General features: G+C 41.2%; 1 protein-coding gene across 1 annotated transcript in view; it reads left to right on the top strand.

Moving 5' to 3' along the window:
- Positions 1–2,066: 2,066 nt before the first annotated feature.
- Positions 2,067–24,442, top strand: part of stard13b (StAR related lipid transfer domain containing 13b) — a 66,258-nt gene continuing 43,882 nt past the window's right edge. The window contains exons 1-4 of the mRNA XM_071523563.1: positions 2,067–2,721; positions 9,894–10,037; positions 11,255–11,401; positions 19,272–19,302. Of these exons, the coding sequence (XP_071379664.1) occupies positions 2,242–2,721; positions 9,894–10,037; positions 11,255–11,401; positions 19,272–19,302 (802 nt within the window). The 5' untranslated portion in view covers positions 2,067–2,241. The remainder of the gene's footprint in view (positions 2,722–9,893; positions 10,038–11,254; positions 11,402–19,271; positions 19,303–24,442) is intronic.

Here is a 24,442-nt window from a genome sequence, read left to right on the forward strand (position 1 = left end):
TGCTTAAAATGGAGAAATGAAAGATAGCTCTAATACTGTCATTATTCATTAATACTCATTGAGACAAAAAATGAAAAAGTGGATATTAATGAGGCCATGGTGAGAAGGCTTTACTGTATGTTGGCTCTACGTAAGAAGAGTTCAACTGTACCTTATCGTTTAAAAATCTCCAGTACTGGATGTTTGTCAAGGGTAAACAAGTTGTGGTCTTGCTAGTCAACACTCGCAGCTCATTTTCACTCTGTGACTTCCTCCCTCAATTTAAATCAACTCTGCATTCACTTGAGAATAATGAGACCTTCTTTTCAAAGTGTTTTTTAAAAGCAGGACTTCTTGGAAGGAGCCCTAATCTCCTGTACACTCAATTACGTTCACCAAGTAGAGGCAGGTTTTACAACGGGCACTGTACAGCATTTCCCTGACTAATAGATTCATGTAGTCATATGTAATTGGTAAAACATATGCAGGATTTCTCATCATTGCATATGATTTACAATTAATTATTATTTTCAGCATTAGATTTTGTCCTTGTCTGAGGGTGCTTTATCTGCCCCAAGATGCGTGTGTGTTAGTGTGTGAGTGTCTGTGTGTGTGTGTGTGTGTGTGTGTGTGTGTGCGTGTGTGTGGGTTTGTGTCAAGTGTCTCAAGGCCATGGTAAAGGCTTTGCCAACTGCAACTTTCTCATAGAAACAACATAGACCAAGGTGTGCGAGAATTATGCAAACAGATTTTTCTTAGGTGAGTTACGCATTTCACGAATAGACTGAAATAACAAATTATGTTCTACAATAATCTCTGGCTTTCATTCTATATCATTAAGTGTGCTTTAGAAGTGTTTTTGAAAGATAAAGGAAATCCCTTTTGATTAGACTAAGCAGGTCCTGTGTAAGTGATATTTATTTGGGAAGTTTCCTGCTTTAATTGCACTGTTATCCTGTTGGAAAATGCCTTCCGAGGAAAATGCCAGTCTTTGTAGTTGGACAAAATGATAATCCTCTGTAGTGGCATAATAATGCAGTTGCCTTTGTTTTTCCATGTGTAGTTCGGATGCCTTGGACAGTCCAAGGTGTGTTTTAAAGAAGGGCTTAATGAAGGGGTGAGTGGGATGTTAACCACAGTCGACCTGGGACATCTTCTGCTCTGATGAATGGTGTAGTGGATAGTAAATCACCGACTGGGGAAGAGCAGTCAGATTCCTCTGTGCAGTGATGTCACCGCAATCGTGTGTGAAACAGATCCAGACTTGAACAGCACAGCCTGAGCCAGATGTTCAATTTCACAGCAAGCGCCTTGCTGGATGGCACGTACTCTGTTTTGCGCTGCTGGATTTAGCAGCTTACTTCAAACTCTGGCAGTATACCGCGCTTTGATAGTCACAGGACAGAGACAAGCGGCAGCACTTACAGAAGTATGTATAGCCCATCTTGTTGTGAATTTATTCTAATCTTTGAAAACAAACCTCATCTCTTTAAGTTTGTCACATATGTATTTATGTGCCATTCACACATTTGTCTTTCTGTCCATTTCAGGTAATCTGCTGTTTGGTCTGACTGAACAAAGCTTTACCATTGCTCATCTGGGATAAAAATGGCCAACCAGTACATCAAGCACAAGTACCTGTGGATATATGTTTTGAATTATGACAGACTGTGAAACGGAACAATAATGGAGAACCCACCAATGGTGACTTCAGAGGGACGTCAGGCTCTGTCGGTGTCAGGATCTCCGACCATGGCCTTTTCAACGCAGGAGTCTTCTTCAGAAAGCTCTGCTCTCACAGAGTCTTCTTCAACTAACAGCTCACCGGAGCACAGAGGGGACGATCGAGCCGAAAGCTGTGAGCTGTCTGAGCCAGATCAGAACATACCCAAGCTAGAGGAGAATTTTGATGGAGTCAATTACAACAACATTGAATTTACGAAGGGGGTGTGCTTTCAGGAGCCTGGCCGAGTGTCAGTCCTCCCTGGGGAAGCCCCTCTGGATCTGAGTCCACCTGCCTCAACTGAGTTTCATGAACCTGGTATGACGTCCGCATCACTCAGGTCAGTTGAGGACTGCTGTGGTAACTTTCCAGTTACCGTTCCTGTCGCAGAAGGACAGTCAGACCAGGTGGTTCAAAACAATTTTGCTGCTAACATATCTGTCGAGAATGCCAACCGTCCCGGTGAGGCAGAAGACTTGAACTCTGGATATGTACCGTGTAGGAAGACAGAGGTCGAGGGACATCATAAGCTAGAGCAAATGCTGAATGGTCATGTCGTTAGGCCTCTGGCGGAGGACCCTTGCTCCATCCTCACTCGAGACTCCCCCCATAACCTCTCCCTCCCTGTGACAGTCCGTGAAACCTCTGATTCGGGCCGGACACTCCTGGATCTCCCGCGCATTGTAAAGCACAAACCGAGCTCCATCACCTTCTCAGACTACGCCCGTCCCTCCGGTGCCAACCAGCGCGCTTTCACCAACGAGAGCTCAGACGACGGGGAGTCTTCACATGAGGACGATGATAATGATGATGATGGTGATGGTGATGGTGATGACGATGATGATGATGTTTTCCCAGAGTTGCCTCAGTGCAGAGAGTTCCTTGTCAATCACAGACATAGAAGCGCTGGCAAAGACAAACTGAGGAGGAGAGGCGCCGCGAGTTCCCAAGCAGAAATCTCTCACACCTCCAACAACGGTTATGGTTATGAAGTGGAGGGGGAAACCAGCAGCAGGGAGGTATGCTGCTATTCATTTAAAAAAAAAAAAAATCAACAGTTAATGTGTGACTCTCTTTACAGATCAGTGACACATGCCTAACTTTCAATGTTAGGAAATTAGAGATATTTGGAGGCACAGACTTAAAACAAAACTTAAGATCTTACAGGTATAGAAATCCAGAAAGCTGTATCCAAAGAAGGAGGAGGTTGGCAGTGCATTTCTGTCTGTACAAGGAAAATACCGTAATATGTCTTCATTTGTCAACTCCCCACAGCTACACTGCAAGAAATATCCCTCTTAACAAGTCATTCAGTCTCATATTCAGCCTTCAAATCTTATTTTTCTCAAACCAAGAGAACTAACGAGAGATAACTCCACTTGTTTCCAATGCAGCTTCACTTTTTTTCAGGAATTTTCTAGGAATGAGTGTCAATACCTTGAAACAAGTCAGAATAAGGCAGATCACTGCACTACTATCAAGAAAATGACATGATTTTACAAAATTGTTGAAACAAATTGATTTGCATAGGAAATACGTTAAATTATGTTTAACCCCATTGGCAGATTTTTTCACTTATTTTAAGAATATTACGATATTTATGACTCTAATAATAGACTGAATGACTTGTTAAGATGGAGATTTTTTGCAGTGTGACATAAATAGTTGGTTTAAGTGTGTAGGAGTAAACTGACTCATTTTTCCTGGTGAAACGCAGACCCAGAAGGAATGCAAACAGCTTCTGCTTTCTCTCCACTCCCTCAGCAGGCAGCGGTGTTTTGACAGAGTCCGTTGCAGGGCGTATTAGCACTGAACTTAGCCTTCCATTACCAAACAGCTCCCTTTTCTGTAACAAGTTAAGGCAGATTTGTGTCTTCTTTTCTCACAGCCTTTACCCTGACCTTGGTAGTAACCATCCCGTGACCTCATCCCCTCTTTTTATTGCCCTTTTAAAATGTCTCATGTGGACATTCATAAATATGTTCAAATGCGTTGGATATGTTGTCCATTACAACCGGAGGGAACATATCTAATGGCACATAACTGTCATGCTTCTCTAAACAGCCTGCAGATAATAGCTTACAGTAAAACACTGTAGAGAGGAAAACGGCTGGTGGGGATTACCTAAACTGTCTGTTGATGAGGATGTTGGGGTGATGTTGGCTTTACAGGCAGAATGACACAATGCTCTCAATGGGTTGTTTCGGAAAAGAGTGGAAGAATGCAGGGAATCCAGGGAACCTGATGTAAATACTATGAATGACAGAGGATCAACGCTTCTCATGTGGTCATCGCAGAAGCTATGTTATCATATGTTGGCCTACAATAAGAATAGTAACAATACTACTACAACTAATAGCCTAATAATAATAATCTTTATTTATATAGCATTATTCAAAACCAGGTTACAAACTGGTTCGCAATCAAGAGAAATACAAGATTGAGGAAATTACATAGATCGATACAACAGATGCAAAATGAGGTAGAGCAGTGATAATAAATATTGAAATAAAATAAAATGAAACAGAATAAATACATGGTTTGAACCACAAGGGTACAATAAATGGAACAAATAACAGACTAGGCAGATAGAATAAAATAACAGACAAGAAACACACAGACAGACAAAACAAACAGAACAAACAAGAATAAAAATGAATATTAAATAAATACATACAAATGAATAAAAGCCAAAGATTATAAAATGGCCATATGATAAAAGTAAGCTTTAAGAAGTGATTTAAAAGCAATTCTAAATGTAATTTATATAAAGAACAAAAAGTGTTGGCAAAGTGTTGGCATTGATTACACAGGAATATATATACATGAAAACAACCCAGTTGGGGTTCTTACTTTTTGTGGTTCATACCAAAATGTGCAAATCTGTCTACAAATTTTGTGAAAACATTGAAGGGGAAGGAATGTTATTAGAAAAGCAGATGAATGCAGTTTTTAAAGTTAACCATATGAGGGCACTATCTGCACAGAGATTCCAGTTTGTCACTGCTCATTGCTCTCCCCCTATATTGCATCATTTGGCTCGGCTATGATTGAACGCCTTAAAAAAATCCACATTTCTTCACCCATCCGATCTACTCTGACCGGGTTCAGTTGGTGTTTTGCATCATAGACCATCAAGAGCCGTAATTTATTCCGCGGAGTAGCCAGGTAGCCGTTGCCCTTTCGCATGACCGGCCGCTACATTGGGATACCTCCATGGTGATCTCTGGCACTCTCTGTGGGTGGCGTAGACGAGGCACCGAGCCCAGAGCTCAGACACTTAACTCCTCATTTCCATGTCAAAGCCGCAGTGTTGTGGCCCACAATGTGGCCAATTTGCGCCGATAAAGTTATAGTCAGCCCACATTTTGTTGTCCCCAGAAGATAACATTAATGCATTTATCTAAAGGATTGACTCATACCATCCCAGTTGCCATGGTGTGAGGGCTTCGCACAATCGCCGGGGCCGGACCGGGGGTTGGGGGGGTAGGGGGGACACCGGGAGATGAATCAAGGGCACTGTCTCACTTCAGCGTCAAGCCTTCTCTGGAATTTGTCTCATTCTGTGTGGAAGTGCCCGCATTCCTGACCAGCACCTTGTGGGGATGTCACTGAAAAGAGACAGTGTGAATGTGTTCCAGATTTGGCTCGAGCATGTGCCAGAATGGGGCGTCTGTTTCCTGCATTTGTGTTTGCCTGACTCTAGGGGTTAATTAGGATTGTAAATTGCGAGATCAGCTTCAGCTTCTTTACTCTCCTCATCTCTATACGTATGTTTTCATTCATTTGGCTGCAGGGTATGAAGAATATCAAGATTTATTTTTTCCCTCAAGTTGCTTTGAAGATAGCTGGAAGGGGAATGCCGCTGAATTTCAGCTTTGATATATCTAACTTTATGATACGCTTGTGATTCCTGGAGGAGAAATTCCCTTTTCACTTGCCTCGCTCCACAAAGAGGTTGGAGCATTATGGTCCCAAAAGCTCAGGGACAAGAACTTAAATCCTTGTCCCCATGGTCTTCTAGAGGATGGACAGCCTCCCTGCCCATCCTAGAAAAGCTTGGTCTGTCTCCCATTATTACAAATGACATAGCTTGTCCCTCTCCTAATCAGTGATTTCACCTTAAATGTACAGCTCCATAGAGAATGACTTAGAAAAGATGGAAACAGCAACTGCAACAGTATCTAGGATGATTTCCTGCGCATCAGGGTTAATTTCCGTCCTCGGAGCTGGTACCGCTGCCATAATATAAAGCTCATATGGATAGAAAAGTTCAGGCAAACATTCTTCTAAGTCATTCTTCTATCGCTTAATACTTGGGTAGCTCCAGGCTGTGCATTAGCATTAGACGTTACAGATTAGAGTTTGTGATGTCTGGTTTCTGTTCGTTCTGTTTTGGAGAGAGCTGCTCATGTTCAAAAATTGTGATTGGACAGTCTTAGGCCATAACAACAACATATGGTCGCTGTCTAGTGAAAACTATACATCTCCAAAATGTAAACTTTTCAGAAACTGAGAAAAATAGCCTTGTTTTTAGCTTGACCACCATGTATTTTAGAGGGTATCTAATGCGATTTTAAAGGATTTCATGAGACCAAGAGTGGTAGAATTTTCTCAACCCGTAGAGGACCATGTAATCCTTCAACTGAAGTTAAAACATGTAAATCGCTAAAATTGGAGTTACAGGGTTTTCACATGACAACAACGATATGCAAACTATGGAAGTGGGTGGTATTATCCTATAAAGCTTTACGCTATGGCATGTATTAAGCATAGGATTGTGCTGTCTAAACACATTGATCCTGGAGCAGTCAGTGTTCACCGGTCAGCACCATGCTTGGGAGACACAGCAGAGAAGGGCAGCTCTTGCTCTCTTTTTTTCTGCTCTCTGTGACCCCAGGCGACCCCTCAGGCCTCAGACACCCTGAGAGGTCAGGAGGGGATTGGCCAGATTTAGGTCATTCCTTGGGGATTGAGTGAAAAAAGGCACTTTCCCCCTATAGTGTTGGGTCAATCAGCTGACCCTGGGTGGTCAGCAGCAGGAATGGGCCGTCTGGTGTCTGTTTCGTTCATTCCTCTTGATTTAGGAGGAAATACAACTGAATATCAACTTGTCGGCCTCTTAGTTTGTGATATAATTGTGATGTACAACTTCATGGAGAATGATTTGCAGAATATGGAGGTGTTTGCTCTCTGGCTCGCAGCTTTGAGGGAGTTGTTTATGTTGTTCATGTAACAAAACGGGGGAACCTGCACACCAAAAAATGTAGTGTAGTGCAATAGAGGAAAAACCAATAACCTTAACCAATACACTGGTGCTTTTTGCATAGCAGAGTTGTTTATGTTCACAGATACTGATTTGACTGTCTAAGGCCACAAGAATTACATGCGTAAAATTAGAGTGGTATTTCCCTTTTAAACTACAATACCATTTGTGATTTCTTTGAATGGTATTTTTCTTAAACTGGTGTTGAAAGCAAACAATCAATCTTCATTGGAAACACTGTGCAATTAGGTCATAAGGATGTCCTTTCCCCATTTGGACTTCTACTTCCAATTTCTCTTCTCTTCTCTACCTCTGTATAATTTTATTTAGCCAATAGTGGCTCCTGAATTAGTAATGGAAACGCTAAAACAAGTTTCTCATTTGTTTTAGCCACAATTCAATCAGGAAGGGCCCTCATACGTGGAGCTTAAGTGGATCGGGACCTTAGGATTTCCACATTCCAAAAGCTTGTCGGAGCCCTTTTGGCAGCGACCACACCCTTTCCAAGACGTCTGGTGGGTTACCCATCAGGACAATTATTTCTTTTTTAGTGATGACACCCTTCAATGGAATGATTGTGTTGGGAGAGACTGAACTTTGTTGCTGTGCATGACTTGACCAGCTATTCTCAGGGCTTAGTCAATGTTTTCAGATTTGATTCCAGGAAATGAATGAATAGCTTTGTTGTTCTGTTTCTGTTTTGACACAAAACACACACACACATGCACCCACCCCACACTTACGGATGGTGGACCAGTTGATTTTGATTGTGACTTTTGTCAAGGCCTCTGAGGATACAGTGTTCAATCCCTCATTTCTTTGATGAGATCTTGAGTTGCCCAACTTAAGATGGTTAAAAATTACTTTTTGAGATAGGCGGTCTTTTGTTGTCCTGATGGTTTGGCGGAGCCAACAAACATGGTGGTGGTGATGATCACCTCTGGGCTTTTACACTAACTGTGGAAACACTGTCCTTCCAGGTCATTTTTAATTTGAGATGGAGGCATTCTAAATGAAAGGACATAGCTGTTGAGAATGGCGGCTGTACAGTGTCCATGTTTCATACACATATGAATATCGCTGCTGTTGTGTGAAAACCTCGTAACTCGTGGTGATGTTCATGTTTTCACTTCAATTGAAGTCGATTGAATCCTCAATGGGTTCAGGAAATTCTCTGACCTCTTGGGCAGATGAAACCCTTTCAAAACCATTGGATATTGTAATAATCCATTGTCATCAAGCTAAAAACAAGGCTGTTTTTCTTAGTTCTTGAAAGGTTGACATTTTGGAGATACAAAGTTTTCACCTGACAGCGACGATGCATAGATGCTAAACTGTAAACTGGTTTTGGTGTGAAGATACTGGTTCCTGTAGTTGAAAACCTTGTTCCTTATCATCTTGAATGAATTGAAGATTAACTTACTTCTCAAACTCAAGCTCAAACTGATTTTCAACTGTTACCTTGGCCTTTGTAACTGCCATAGAAATGTAAACTTCCTGTGGCCGCCATATTCCAGGAAGACCTTCCTAGGGAGTTTATGATGCACTGTGTCAAAGACTTTGGAACAACCCACAAAATGAATGAAGAGGATGTGATTTTGCTCACAGTGTGTTTGCTCTGCAGATGGCATACAGTGAAGATCATGTCCACTGTGGTTGTGTTATTTCACACTGAGATTCTGTCTGCGGTGACTCTGTTGATGAGTATGCAGAGCGTGAACTTCACCAGGCAACTGACAGGAGTGATGCCACTGCCATACCCCCCCAACACACACACACACACACACTGTCCTTTCTCTGTCAGTCCTGCTCTTGCTCAGATGGCAGAGCAACAATGTTAATTTATGCCTTGGTGACTGAGGTGCATCCCGCTGATTTATGAGGCTGAACCTCCAGATCCTCAAACACAGCTCGTGTCTGTGGGTGGATGGTCTATTTATATACACTGGCTGTCTGGGGAGTAGTGAAAGCCAGCGGCAGGGAATTCCATCATGCTCTGTGTGGCACACATTTCTGGAGTCCTCCTCGTTTGCTCTTTCACCCTGGGAAGCGGCTGAAGAGATCGCATTTCCACGTGTCACAGCAGTGCACTCTGCCGTTGTGGTGTCTGCGATTTACAAGATACTGTTTTTGGGTTTGCCTGTAACTCTACTTTGAGTTTAGGGCAGTGTGGTAAAGGCTCTCAACTTACTCAAAAAGCTCATAGGTGTTGAAAAAGCCTGACACGCAATTACACTCCATGACAAATAGGCTACTAATGAACCTGATTTTACTCATGACTCAGAATTACTTTTATTGCAGGTTTAAAACTCAAAATTTACACAAATCTGAATTTTTGATTTGGAAACATTTTGCGGAGTGTGACAGCACTTTGTAGAGTGTTTTATGACGAGGTCTGTATCTTTGGAACAAGATAAAGTTCAGCTGAAGCATATGATTAAGATGGCAAGCAGAGTCATTGGATTTGATGAAGTGTTGGCAGCTCAACTTGACACTGACCTCATACTCAATAAGGCCTGGTCACTGCTGTGCGTAGCACTGTGAGAGTGTGTGTGTGTGTGGGTGTCTGCACGTACATACATGGGTGAGTAGGTGTGGTTGATGTGAGGGTAAATGAGTAAGTGTGAATTTGGATATGAGTAAACTTTTGTTTGTCATTATTGTAGTGTCTTGCAGTGTCTTATCTGTCATACACTAAACTAACAGAATTACCATGCCAAGAAAATGGCAGGAATTTGAAGCTTTAAAAAAAAAAAGATTTTAAAGATGTGAAGTTTAGAATCTAGCTTGCACCTTGTCCATAGTCAAGTGATTTTCTCAGAGTTTTCAGGGAAAAGACTGTTGAAAAATGATCTAAAACTTAATATTCTGCTTACAGAGTGCCCTCATCTTTCCTCATCTTAGTGTTTCCTTGTTTACCCACAGGAGTCTCCGCAGGTCACGTCGCCCTGGTCGGAGTCTATGCGCCAGCTGATGAGGAAACTGGACCAGCTCAACCTGGATATAGAGGAGGCTCTGAGTGCCAGCTCCTCCCCCTCTGACACGCCCTGCACCACCCGCAAGAAACAGGTGGGAGTACGTTCGCACAACCTGGTATCATGAGTGTTGTCACTCATCAAGCCACATACTGTACTTTTTCATCAAAAGTTTCACAGGGGATTGTTCCATTTTTTTATATATCAACACTGAATTTACTGTTTGTAGTCTTTGTTATTTGCTGGTAATGTAGGCATGTGGATACCACCATTCCAACTTTCAGTACATAATGGTATGCGTACTGTACACATTCCTACGAAGCATACGCTGCATACTTGGTCATGCTTTTTAACTTTCCAAAATCAATTTACTTTGCCCTGCGGAAAGGAAATCCCAATGGATTATTAGGACCTTTAAGCAACAGGTGCTCAACAGAATTTTATGTCCTAGTGGGTTTAAGAAGTGCTGCACATTAAAACATAGATTCAAATAAGCTCTACCAACTCAGGCAGAGATGAGCCATAAACCGAAGTCTGAGGGGGGGATGTGTTGATCTCCCATGAGTCACAAGCATAACTGTGTCTGTGACTTAAAGTTGTGAGATGTAAGGATATAGGCAGTCTGTGACACTATGGGCTTTGTCAGTCTGTCTTTTAGTGCGTCTCTGACTGGACTCCATTTTACGATGGAAATCTGTTAGCTCTTAGATGTGATACTGCAGGGCTTTAGCCGAGTCTGGTCAGAATATTGTGGCAGAAACAGACAGCTATTGTGCTTTGAGGTTGCAGTGGGGACCATGCAACTCTGTTCCTAAAAGGGGCTCCTCTCATGGTGGCATGCATTATGAAATATCCCACTAGAGTTAGCATTTGGGAACAAAAGTGCTCTTTTGGGGTCCATATGTATGTACCACACAGAGGGGCTGTTGTATGGAGGGGAGTTTGTATGATTTGGTCCATTAGGAATGGTTGAGTGAGGGTTACATGCCTCCCAGGCATCTGCATAACCATCCCAGGCATTCACTATTACTTGCTTTAACTAATGACAGGCGACTGGGCAAGACAAGACATCTTTACTGGGATATTTGACAAGGTCATAATCTCTTTCCTCTCAAAGGACGATCCACACATACAGGCTCCTTTGTCTGCCTCTGTCAAGCTGAATTGAGAGTGGAGATTTCACTTCCCCAGCCGTTGACCTCAGCCTCTTGTTTTCTTTTCCCTTGGCCACCATTGAGACCATCCTGTCCGAGTCTCCTCTGGCAGACGGAGACAGACCCAGGGCTGATTATTGTTATGATGTTGTTGCAGTGGGGTGCCATTTCAAAGTCCACGTTGAACCGGTCCCCGAACGACCAAGCTTTCCAAAGACCAGACAGAGAAGAATGCCCGAGCCAAGACAGGTCCTCCGCTCCTCGCAGCTCATCCACCGGGACAAGAGCGAGAACCAAGAAGACGGTAAGTTTCTCTGAGACTCAGTGCTTCCTGCAGCCCTTCTAACTGTCTCTCTGAGTAAATGTGAACTCATACAGATAGTGTGCAGTACAGAACATCAAAACTCGCTACATACAGTAGTCCAGTTTAAGATCTCTTCCTTCAGGCTATGAGCTGCTAAATTCATTGCAGTATAAACCCACATCCTTTTTTCAACTCAGTTCTGTAGCATTTTTGGGTGACTGCCATGACCTGCTTGCTTCCTGCACTGCACAAAGTAGTTTAAAGAATTTCTCCCCACTAATTCAAAGTTCCTGTCTGTCAGTGGCTGGGAAATTTTTGCTTGGCACTCGTCCTAATTTAGCACTTCACCTAGTTTATCATTTAGCCTGAAATTTTCGTCCCTGGAGCAGATTTCTGTGAAGCTAAAACAGCGGGTAGCATTGATCAAATGGTATTTAACAGTGTTTGGACATTTTCCTTTCAATTGGAGCATCTTTGTTGTTGAACAATGCTGAACAGTCCCACTTTAGCCACTGGGTTATCTCTCTCCATTCTTCCAGAAAGGATGCTGCATGGTAAATCACCAGCAAGATCAAGTTCCCTCGGAGGGAATCTATGTCAGACACCTGATTTGTCCAGACATAAAGCTCCCTGCGTTTCATTACTGGTGATAGATTTTACACACACCACTGTGTCCTGTTGTATAACAAAAAGTGGGATGGTCTTGTAGTTTATTCCTTTAAATACTGGTTTTCGATACTATACGCCTTATGAATGGAATGATTTGCAAAAGTCTTTGAAATTAGAATCTCGTTTCTTTAGAAAAATTCTTAAACTTTTCAATTTCACACAATTTCACGAATGAAAACATTACAAAAAACTGAAAAAAATCCTTCCATCTAGCAGCTCGCATACCTTGCAAATATTTGAGGTTTGCATTGGGAAAAAGGTCAGCTAAGGCATTCTTAAACAAGCATTATGAACTTCTGCTGGACAAATACAAATGTCACTATTCAGCGGCCCTAAAAGAAAGGGACAACAGAGTAATTTGCAGAATGCAGGATCACTTTAAATTCCAATCCTTTCAGTTAGTGCTTTGTGCTTTCTTGATCCCTCTGCTGCAGCATGATGGTAAACAACCAGCCTACAACAAACAATTGTAACCATCCAATTTGTCTCTTGTACATTTTCCAATTTCATATAGTGGATATTAGTTTTATGACATGAGCTGGGACCAATTTCTTTATTTTGTTTTGTTTAGCTGCAGTGAGAGACCACAACATCCATTTTGTAGTCTGCAGTATATTGGAAACTCTTGTAAGGACTGAGGGGAGACAGTGTCAAGCCTAATTGGATTGGAGAGTAAAGGAACAATTATGTTGTCTGCAGTGGGTACTTCAAATGAAATGAAGTTTGGTTCTCACACTAGATGCCACCTGTCCCTTTAGTGGAATCCATACTAGCTCTCAAGAGCAGCAGCATAGGTTGAAACCTGACTGGAAGACAGCTGGGAATGATCACATATGGTGAAGACAAGAGTATTTTGGCTGCAGTGTAACCTTAGTTACCGTTAATTTTATTTGGCCATAGAGCACATCTTATCCAGTGGCATGTTATGTATAGGACATATGGTTTAGGTGGCTATGCTGACCCTAGGATCAAAATTTTTCAGTTATACAAAATCAAATTTCACAGAAGTCACATCGTTAATATCGATATTCTTGTGAAGTTGTGAAATAACAGATGTTTCAAAAACAGTTTACTACAATTCAGAAAAAAAACATCAGCCTTCAACCTATTACAAAGCGATATTTGAAAACTGGACCTTTGTTGCTCTGTGGGGTTGCCTACTTTTTGGCCTCCTGATCCATCAGCTGCCATTGCAGGGAATGCTGGGAAGGGTGTGTAGCACTGAAGGCTGAACATTAATTACTGGTCTATTGTGGCTAATGAAGCCAGGATTTGATCAGGTCAAGCTGAAGTTTGTGCATTGGTTGAAGTATCCCACATGGAAAGACTCACAAGAATCTAACAAGATGATCTGCTGTTCATATGTCAAGCTACATTCCTTACTATATGCAAGTGGTTAACCCATATACAAAAATGTACTTTGATTCTTATATATATATATATAATAAGTTATGTAGGGCTTTTAAGTTTCATACTATGAAAGCAGCCACTTTCATGCTATTAAACATATATAAATGCAAAATATATACAATCATAGAAAGCAAGACCTTACATGATTTTTATAAAATCTTTTTGTATAGGGTGACCCTACAAAGTTTCCAAAAACAGATGAGAGTAGCGGTCAGCGGCATTGCAGATGCAGAGAGGGCTCTCCTTGTTTCCCTGTTCCTCCTCAGTCCCCTCTGTCTCTTACATAAGAGCTTTGGAGTCCGTATGAAACTTCTGGCAGCAAGGAGCGAGAATGTGATGCAGATTGAATCACTGTCGTGGAGGCTAAGAATAAACCGGCCTAATGTGTGAGCTGCCTGCCTGGATGTGCAGTTATGACTTGAGTGAGAGATGTTTTGTGGAAGTATTTGGTATATGTTTTTTGGCACCTGTCCCACGGCCTTTGACTTACTCCTGCCTCTGAAAACTGGAATGCGCTTTATATCTCCCTTGGTGTGCACTGCGCATCATGCAGGCCAGGCTGATCTAACTGGAATTTGTCAGGCACTGAAGAAGATTTTGTCTTGCTGGGTATTGGGATGTTATTTTGATTTTTGTCATCACTCACCCGCACAATGAGTATAAGGATCATTTATCCTCCTTTTGTCAGCATAATACAGCATCATTGTCCTAAAACCTGAGACGCTCCAATACCAGTGATGAGTAAAATAGGAAATGAGTCTCCTACTATTCCATAAGTCTACCATAGTTATTCTCTTCTATAGTTGCAATTGAGTCATTGAGTTATTGATATTATTAAATAGCATTCAACCTAAAATTTCAAGTTAGATTCAAGATCGCAAGGTCTGCCATCTCATAGCCATATAGTGATTCAAAGTTGTTGTTATTTGTTGTTGTTTGTTGTTTGTTTTTCTTTTTCTGCAATAGTAGAACAATGTTTTGCGCTGTTGGCAATACAATGACTTTTCACTACCCATAAGAGCTCATCTCATGCCTCACTTCAGGGAACAAAGTGTGACGCTTTTCTGCATGCAGACATGATTTTATGTTATTGTGGTTTTGGTTCAACACCTCAATGAATGTTAGGTATGTTTGCTCTGTTAGAATACAGCACAGAAGAGTCGAGTCGAGTCTTAAGAAAAATATTAACTTCTCAACTTCCAGCAATTCTAGCCAAACAGAGAAGTAGAGAGATATATAGATGCTGGTTGACTACTTTAAAAGACTTGGTGTTACAGGCATGCAGTAGCATACTGTATGCTAAAGCTCATGTTTTGTTTCCCTCTGGAAAAACAACGACATGATAGATATGTTTTGCTCCTGTCTACCATAAAGGAACATTGTTTTCATTGGTCGCAAACCACTGAGGACATGCTAACCTAAATATAAAGACATGTTTTCCCGCTGAACAGTTTTGATAAAAGCAGGAGACAGATGAGGTGGATCTCCTGATACTACATGTGGCCACATTCCCACAACTTTTGGGTAATTTTGACCAAATACAGAGTTATTTCTTATATATGATTTATTTCTTTTTTCTGAAACTGTGCCAGGAACCGCAAGAGTATGAGACAGTCTTAGACACAGTTTTACAACCGTGACAGACTGAACTCGGTGTGAAAAAGTCCTGTGAGTGCTTGTCCATAGTTGTAGGCTATAGGGGATTGTGAAGCCTTGGCCTCAAGAGCCATATGAAGTCTCTGAGGTTCTGCTGCTAGCCAAACCACAGCAGATTAATCAGCATGGTGGGTCACATTCTCATTGTAAAGCGCCGACTGCTAAGCCTTGTTATGATGTATTTAGGTTTCTCAACTCTGTGAATAAATGTGTACCAGCTTAGTCATGCAAGCAAAATAAAAATGTTGAATAGCTAGTGGCAACACCTCAGACCCAAGAAGTTACTCTGTGGTTTTGGAAGTGTTAAGTAGGTTGTAGGAGATTTGTTGATGAGGAATGTTGTTCTCCATTACTAAGAGGATTGGCACCAAAATCATCTCTGTGTCTCTGGTAAATAGATCTGTCTGGTGTGTATGCTAACGCTTTAGCATACAGTAGCTATGTTAAGTAATCGTAGACAACTAGCATATCAAAGTTGGTAATGGTTTTAATTTATGGCCTGTAGATTCATAACTTCTGAAAACAAAATCTCAATCTTCATCATTAGTGAAGTCCATTACAAATCAACAGGGCAAAAAAAGCTGTCTGGCTAACTTCGCTCACTTCCCCTGTAAACAAAACAAGTTACGCTCAAAGTCTTGCAGGAAGAGAGATCTTCTGCCATTGAAAGTAATTCCAAAGAGTGTTTTCTTTTTTGTCTGTTTTACCAATTCCCCAAACAAGCCTGGCAGGTTTAGACATGTCATTAAAATTAAGTAACCATTCAGCCACCTTAGAGCTGCTACAAGTTCTCATTTTGGCACTTTAAGGATAATGCTAGTTGCCTACGATTACTTAACATACTGTATGCTAAAGTGTTAACATGCGCACCGGACAAAGCTATCTACCGGACTCACAGAGATGATTTAAGTGCCAATCCTCTCGTCACATATTGGGTAAGAAGACCAATGTTCCTAACTCCCAATAAGTTGGTGTCGATTTTAAGCAATCACATCAAAACTCAAGACTCTTGTACAGATTCTCAAAACCAGTCTGATATAGCTTATTGTTATGCAATATATTTATGTATAAATGTATTAGATATCCTGAAAAAAACAATAGATTGTCTTCTTTTTGACCTTGCTATTCAACACATCCAGTCGGGCTTCTGTTTACTGTGTTCTATTAGTGGTGAATAGAGACTTATTTGGGTTGAGGATTCCTAGTGTTAAGTGGTGTTGACAGAGGCTGACAGAACAGAGGACGCGCCGCTCTGTCACTCGGACTGACCAGTCGTGTAACTGCCCTGTTGACTCTCAGGGAGGGTGTCATTTGTGCTGGGAGAGCAGCTATCATTCACCGACACAGACCTGTCACTCCATATAAACATCCTTGTTGATGTAAGCAAGGGGAAGTTTTCCCACCGACAACAGTCCTGAAAGGGGACTCTGTGCTTCTGCTGCATGGAGGATGTCACTTTTCCTGACCCGCAGCCTTTGACATGTGTCCACCATCTGACTTGAACTGGATAGAAGTAGGGCAATGTGTGTTTAAAGTGGGGCAGGGCTCAAGATATGCGTGGACCGAATACTTTCTCTTGGCTGTCGAGAGAGAGAGAGAGAGAGAGAGAGCGTGATGTTTTCAAGTCTTTGAAGCCCCTGTCAAATAGGCACATCTCTTCTGGGGCCCAGCATCTGGTTTTTGGAGTCCTAATTTTCATAATTTTATTTCTGAAACTGGGTCAAACGCTGGTCTTCGGAGACTGAGTTACAAGGCCCGTCGTATCGACAGTAGAGCCCGTTTTAGACAGCCCTATTTCCTCCTTTTGAACACAAGTATGTGATGGTGAGAGCGGAGCGATAATGACCTACCTACCTTGTGTCTGTACATTAAACTCGGCCTTTGATCCCCGTGACAGAAGTGCTTAGATATGTGATGAAATTCTACCAGACTGTGCCAAATCTCACAGTCAATACGCAGGGATACTTTGGTAACAACATCACTGACTGCACCTCATAGTTTTCAGAGGCCTCACACATCTTCTCCTGGTCGTTTGAACAGAGCAAAACATATATAGGGATACGAGTCATGCTTTTACAAACTGTTTATGTATTTTCCTCTTCTCTCTGTTGTTTAAGAGTCGTGTTATTGTGCCCAAAGATAGTTTTATGGTTAAGTCTGCCAACTCTGGAGCCACATGTATGCTGCTGCTGGTTTAGGATTGAATCCCACCTGATTTTCTTGTCTCCCTCTCTGCTTTTCATCTCTCTGAATAAATAAAAAATGAACTACTAAAGGTGAGCGGACTGCCCACTCTCCTTCTATAAAAAAAAGATTCTTTCTGTTGTAATCTCTTGTTCCTCTATTTCCGTATGAGCCAACCTGATTTGCTGTGTGGCCTGATAATGTCAAAGAGCATGTAACATAGAGAGGTAACGTACAAACAAACCCATCTATCCTAATCCAACCCATCAGGTCTCTTTGTTATCACAGCAAAGTGGCAGCCATATAGGTCAGTCATCCAGCCAAATGCTCATCTATCCTGAGAGTGTTTCTGCTGCCATGACAGCAGTGTGGGGGCGCAGCCGTGATGAAATGTACAATACACAGCTAACTTGTTGTGTTGTGTTCAACTTAACGTAAAACATTTTCAGATAATAATAATAACTTTGTTTTTATAGCACCATTCATGCATAGAATGCAAATCAAAGTGCTTTACATAAACTAAATGGATTAAAACAATTAGAAGCAAATAAAAAAAATCAAAAATACAAAGCAAGACAGAATTTGTCTAGTAATATGACATTAAAAAAGAAAAAAGAAAGATAAAAATAGGTAAGTAAGGCTAATACTAATACTATAGGAACAAACCTATGACCAGATATTTTGCCTTTTATCATTGTACAATAGAAGTTTGAACCAACACTCCTTGAACGGCTTGCCAAACAGCTAGCTTGGGAGCATTTTGTTTCTGCTAGGAGAATGTGGTAGAAAAAATGTGGAAACAGGGCAAAGCAACAAGAGTGTAAATTAGATCAGAGGGGTACAGAGGGGAAATGGGTTAGAAAGTTGGGCGAGAGAGGGGAAGTGATCCTGATTGGTCCAGATCAGGGAAATAATTTACTCTTCTGGCCTCTGCGATCACTTTCTTACCTACAAAATTAGCTGTGAAAATCAAGGATCTCTGATGGCTAAAGTCTCTAACCTTTGTTTTAAGTAAGTATCGTATGGTTTGACAGTTATGGGTCAATAACAGTAATGTTGATTTTCATGTATGAGTCCAAGAAAAACTCTTTAAGCTTTAGGGGTTTTCCACTTTATATGACGCCCCACTTTTGGTGAACTCACCGTATGTTTTTACAAAGTCCTATTATTTTTCTTTTTGTTTTAAGAATTACATCTTTACTTATATTGTGTGTCCATTATTTTTTTGCAGTGACAAATAATGGCCATATGTATCCTCAGTTGTCTCCTTTTCAGTATAACACTATTGAAAGATAGCTGTAAGGCTCAGGTGTCTATAAAGTTATAAAATTATACAACACTATCCCAACACCAACAATGTAACAGCAATAATATTCCAGGGATACTGCAAGTGGCTCAATTCATTTCTCTTACACTTTAACCGGAAGTTTAAAGTCCTGAATTCCTGAGATGATGCATTAGACTCTGGTGACAAGAGACATGCTGTTAATTGGGAAAAGAGTCTAAGGATTGAAAGTAAGACATATTGTGTGTTATTATTGTGTGTATTAACCTTCATTTCAAATAAGTGCCACTTTCACAATAGCCACTGAGGCAAAGGCTGCGAATTCATACCACCATTGTTGCTGTAGGGACTCATTAGGGACTTTGTCATTAAGGCAATGATTTCATTATTGAGGAATGGAGAGAGACATCCTCCATTCCTGAATTCGGGAAACAGGGTGTGTTTCTCTTAACGTCTTTCACAGCCAAGTGGAATGGTTTTCTCAGTTTTACAGAACAGAGCTAAACCAAAATCTCAATTCTATAAAACAGAGTCTTCCTCTCGTTCATGCTTTCTTGCTGTGGTTGTCGGCCCACCACCTACTTATGAATAACCTCTCAAAATAATCAATAAATCTAGCTACTGTGTGGCAATCATTAATATTGTTTCTTTTCTTTTGTCTTGTAGATGTTCAGTAAGATGACCAATGCAGGAACAGGTAAGACATTGTTTGTATGTTTGTTTTGTTTGTCTTTTACCATGTTATGTGTTTGCATGGCAGCATGGTGACTCAGTAGTTAGCACTATAGTAAGAAGGACCTGGGTTTGGTTTCTCTCCACTTTCCACAGACATGCAAGTCAGGTGGACTGGAGGATCTAAATTGCCTATAGGTGTGAATGTGGTTGTCTATCTGTGTTGTCCCTGTGACAGACTCCCTTCCCTCTGCACAGTGCATGCTGGGATATCCCCCTGTCACTCTGAAAGAATTGAGTGGGTACTAGAAAATGAATGAATGCAGCTAAATTGTTATTACAGAGCTAAACGAATACTACTCTGTGTGGCATGGAGTCATTTTATGCTGTTGGCTGTTAACGCTAATTGCATTTTAATTCTGTTCACTGGACTATGGAATGTCTATTGGTAATGTGACAACAGAGAAGTGTAGTCAAAATGAATTCTAATCGTTTTAGAAACTGCTGCTCTGTGAAATTTGCCGCTGTGTGAATATAAGAATGCTTACTGTTCTTGACAGAAGTTAAAAAGTATTACAACAGCACCTTTTATGTCTGGGAAAGACTTGAAAAAGGCATCCGCACACTCAAAATCTGTTTAAAAATAATTTATCCTGACCGAAAGCTCGCAATAAACGATTTTGAGTGTGTGGATGGCTTTTTCAAGTCTATAATTCTCCAGCTCCAGCACTTCAACCAAGCCTTATACCGCAAAGACAGCATCAGAGCTTGATCTTTGAGGGAATCTGTTAAGTCTCGGTCTAAAATTATATGATCACCAATGTCATAAGTGTGCTGTATTTGAGGCAGTGCTACCCTGGCACAACATTAAGGTCTCCCTGCAAGCTGATCCTGCAGAGTGTCCTGGCTGGCAGGGTGGCATTGCTCCAGCCATGACAGACAATGTTAATGAGACTGATGGCCACAGGTGTGAGTGTGTGTGTGTGTGTGTGTGTGTGTGTGTGTGCTCCCTCCCAGCCGGTGTCTCGAGAATGTCCAAGCACACAGTCTCTTATTTTAAAGGCCTATTATATATTGGTCACTTGGCGGGATGCAGTTAAAATTAGGAAGCATGCCAGATCATTGTTTCTGTTTTGCTGAGGGGAAATATTTGGCCTGGTGTGATGTGGCCCTTGGGGGCAGCTGGGGGATTTGGGTAGATGCCATTTTAGGCTCAGGTTGCACTCTCACATGACCTCTGTTGTGCATGATGGTACCGCACAAGTGTACATTATGCTGTGGAAAAATTCCCCATTTTTCAGCATTGGTTGACTAATGTGTGGTCTAGCAATGTGCTTGGTATGTGCTGCTCATTCCTAATTGTAACTCTTGGACATCCTGAGTGGGAGTGTGTGAGACCAGTGGGAATAACTTCAACAAGTTTGTCAACACAACCATGAGATTCTCTTTAAAGGCATTTGTCGTTATATTTTTCCACTGTGCTTTTTTACTATCTCTTTTAAATAGCTTGCTGTATATTTAGCCACATGGCTCTTTGGCATACCATTTCCCTTTTAACTGGTCATCTTGGCTGAAATGAGCCAGATCAGAGTCAATGTCAGTGTCAACGTTATTTAGTCATCACTGAAATGAAATCATTTAGTCAACATATGTTTTGAATTGGAATTCTCTAACGATAATATTACCCCGAGGATGATAACGCTGTAAAAAGGACAAAGCTGGCAGACAGTCAGGCACATTAGGTGCAATATTCCCCATTCGTATTTTACAGCTGGGCTGAGGAGACCCTGTTTTACGACACGGATACGAGGCGGCCAGATGGTCCGCAGTATCGACCATAACAACAGTGTTCACCTCATTAAGATGACATTGTCCAGTAGAGGAAAGCGCATTCTTCAGAGCCAGATCTCAAATAGCAAAGCAGGGCTGAGTAAAGCCCTTGGCGCTCTCTGCTATAAATGTGCAATGCACTTTCAGTATCTTTATATACACATGGTCCACACATATGCATGCACAATTTTCATCAATAGCTGGTTGTAAAAGGACTTGTGTAAGGAGTAAATCCATTCAAACTCAAGTATTTGAAAGATAAACAAACAGCTTAATGCTTCATAAATTGCATACAATTTATTGTGCTGTTTAAATGCACATTATAATTTGCAAGCTCACAACTAAACTGCAAAGCAATTGATATTTTTATATTTGTGCATCCTACAGTAATACATGTTTGCGATTTGTTATACACATATACGACTCACCCATCTTTGCATGATTGTGAATGGATGATGATATTTTCATCAAATTATTGCCAAGTCATAATACAAACATATATATCTAGCAAATGTTCAATGCCTATAGATATGTAATAGCTTTTTTGCCTTGTCAAGTTTTTGTTGACTTTTTTAGTTTATAAGCCAAAGTGCTTTTAACAGCTTTGAGTTCATTATAGTCAACTATGATAATAAACATTTCATCATTTGGGAACGAGATAGTGAGCAGAGATTATCAAAAATACTTTAGGGGATTTCAAAACACTCTGTTTTATTATTAAAATAGAACTTGTACGGCATTTATGGAAAAACAACTAGACCTTTTACCCCTCTTGACTTTTTGTTTTGTTTTTCCTAAGACAAAAACAAAACCCAGCACCCCTTCCCGAAACCGCATATGGATAAGCTCAGGGGAAATTTCCTGAAAGTTCCTGGAAAAAAAAAAAAAAGCCTAATCCTCTGTCTCAAATGTTTATATTTTAGAACATTTTTTTCAAGTGTTTTGTAGATTTGGGACAAGTATGCCATGTTCACTCTCATACAGTGTGATTTGTATGGAAATCTATTCCCTACAGTGTAATGGTGGTGTGGAAATTAATGGCTTCCTCTGGCGAGGGGAGGCAGCCGTGTTCATCTTCATAAACCCTGCTGCCTTAAATGACATTAATCATGGAGCTAATGAATCCACAGTGATGCTGCAATGTTGAAAGCTCCATGTGAATGAGTAGCCAGGTCGCTGTCAGAGAGACAGATAAGGAGGACACAGCTCCATTTATCTGTCTGGGCTGCAAATGTGCTGACACTGACACATTTATTTGGTAATTGGTAGGCCCAATTTGTTTAATGGATATGTTTGTGATTATGTCTGTAGGAAAAGTATCTCTTGTATAGGTGTATTTGTGCGTAAGAGAAAGATAAAGAGAGTGGGAAGACAAACAGAGAGAGAGAAAGAGTGACAGGGTCCAAGCAGACTAGGGCTGGGTATCAGCACTGATCTCCCGATTCGGTCCCGATTCAATTAGGGGTACTTCGGTTACAATACCAATACTGGTTAAATATGAAAGAAATTCTCTGAGAATTAATGCTGTGAACTGCCCAGGGAATCCTCTATAATATGGTGCATTACTAAAAAAGGTTAATGTTTAACATTGACAATTGGAGGAGGGGAGGCCCGCTACAAATAACATTTTGCAAAAATGTACACACATCCACTGACAAAGGGCATAGATTAAAAGATTGATCTCTGGATTTTAAGAATCAATATCGGATTGTCCAAATGAAAATAGCAATTCATTGGAAAATCTATATTTTTACCCGCCCCTAAAGCAAACTATGCAGCATTTATGCAGAACTCACACGTTGACTTGTAACTTGCAGTGTGAATAAATGGTGATGTGCTTTGTTATGTTGCGCATCACCTTCCCAAACCCCCTGTCTAAGGGAAAATGACACAGCTGAGGCCCAAACAGCACACTGTCCCAGAACTGTCAGGCCAAGGCTGCCCACTCTGCCTCTGGGGCTTCAAACCCAGACACCGGGCATTTAAAGAGATCCTCTCTCTGAATAAATACGCTAATCTGCTTTCACTGTGGAAATCTCACTGCCACTGATTATAAGAAAAACAAAGCGGAAACTCTGTGAATCCCCCGGAGAGGCTCTCTCCTTTAGTGAGACCCTCTGTCCCTCACACATCGGTGTGAATGACTCCTGGGGAAGTGCTGCAGAAAAAGGGGAAAAGGGTTGTTTTTTTTTAGAGTTTTGGTTGAGCCAGTTTTAACATCAATGTCACCTGGTGATGGATTCCCAAATGCACCCCGCTGCTCCTCTTGATTCTGATTTCAGGGTCGTCTAATCAAGCCCTTAGATTGTTCTTTCATTGAGAGGAATGTCTTTGAAATGTGCTGTAGACTGTAAATGGAAGGTGAAATAAACAGTGACTGTGTGGAATATAAAGTGAGTAAATTGAATAGCTCTAGAAATTGTGCAGTGTTATGCAGCAAGATTTTCTAATGAAGCATCCGTGACATTCTTTTTTACATTTTGGTGACATCTTTGGTGATCAGCTGTCATTCCTGTGAGGTTTTTGCACTGGAGTCAGACATCACTTGTCAATCAAACTGTCTCCAGTAACTGTGATGTCTTTATCTTTGGATTTTCTGTTCATGCAGTTTGAGTTTCTGTAGGTGGCGCTCTTTTCTTTGTCTGTTCAGCCATGGAGGCTATCGCTGCTCATCTTAACCACCCAGTTTGTCTTGTGTTTATTCCAAACAAACCGCTGTTGCTGCTTCTGATAACTTAAAACGCCTCATTTCTTGTGCGCCAGAGTATTTTTCCCTGGAAAACCTACCAGACACGCACCGGGTGTTTACAACAGCAAATGTAAAAGCTTTCATGACAGGTTTAACCACTATTGTGTTACATAAAGAGAGTAGCAAAACAGAAATGTATTCATATGAAAAGGCCACAGATTATTAATTTAATAGTGTTTGGTTCTGAAGTGATGTTTTATCGAACAAGTAAGGCTGATTTGATGAATGTTGTGTGTATTGGACAGTTTCGGTCGCCACAAGGAAAACTTGAAAAGGCCCTGATGATTTGGAATTATTGTGCAGGAGAGTTACGAGCATTTGCCAACCTTTTTTTCCCATGACTCTCACAATATGGGACCGGTCAACGTGAGCATTCGTCTTTGTGTGAAACGGCTCCTTTGTGGGCCCTGTGAATACACAGCACCCTATAAATCACCCGTCCGGTTATAGACGACGCGCCAGTGGATATTATATAATGTCCAGGGCTGCTAATGTATTTCAGCAGAGTCTTGTCTTATCTTTCTTTGACTCCTGTATGTTCCTCCGGCGCTCCTCAGCTGTTCTCCCAAGCCCGGGCCCCCTGTCT

Source organism: Centroberyx affinis, unplaced genomic scaffold (genome assembly GCF_046629955.1).
Source record: "Centroberyx affinis isolate AG114_WGS23_722 - 3 ecotype Tasmania unplaced genomic scaffold, CSIRO-AGI_Caff_v1 ptg001095l_1, whole genome shotgun sequence".
Classification (NCBI taxonomy): Eukaryota; Metazoa; Chordata; class Actinopteri; order Beryciformes; family Berycidae; genus Centroberyx; species Centroberyx affinis.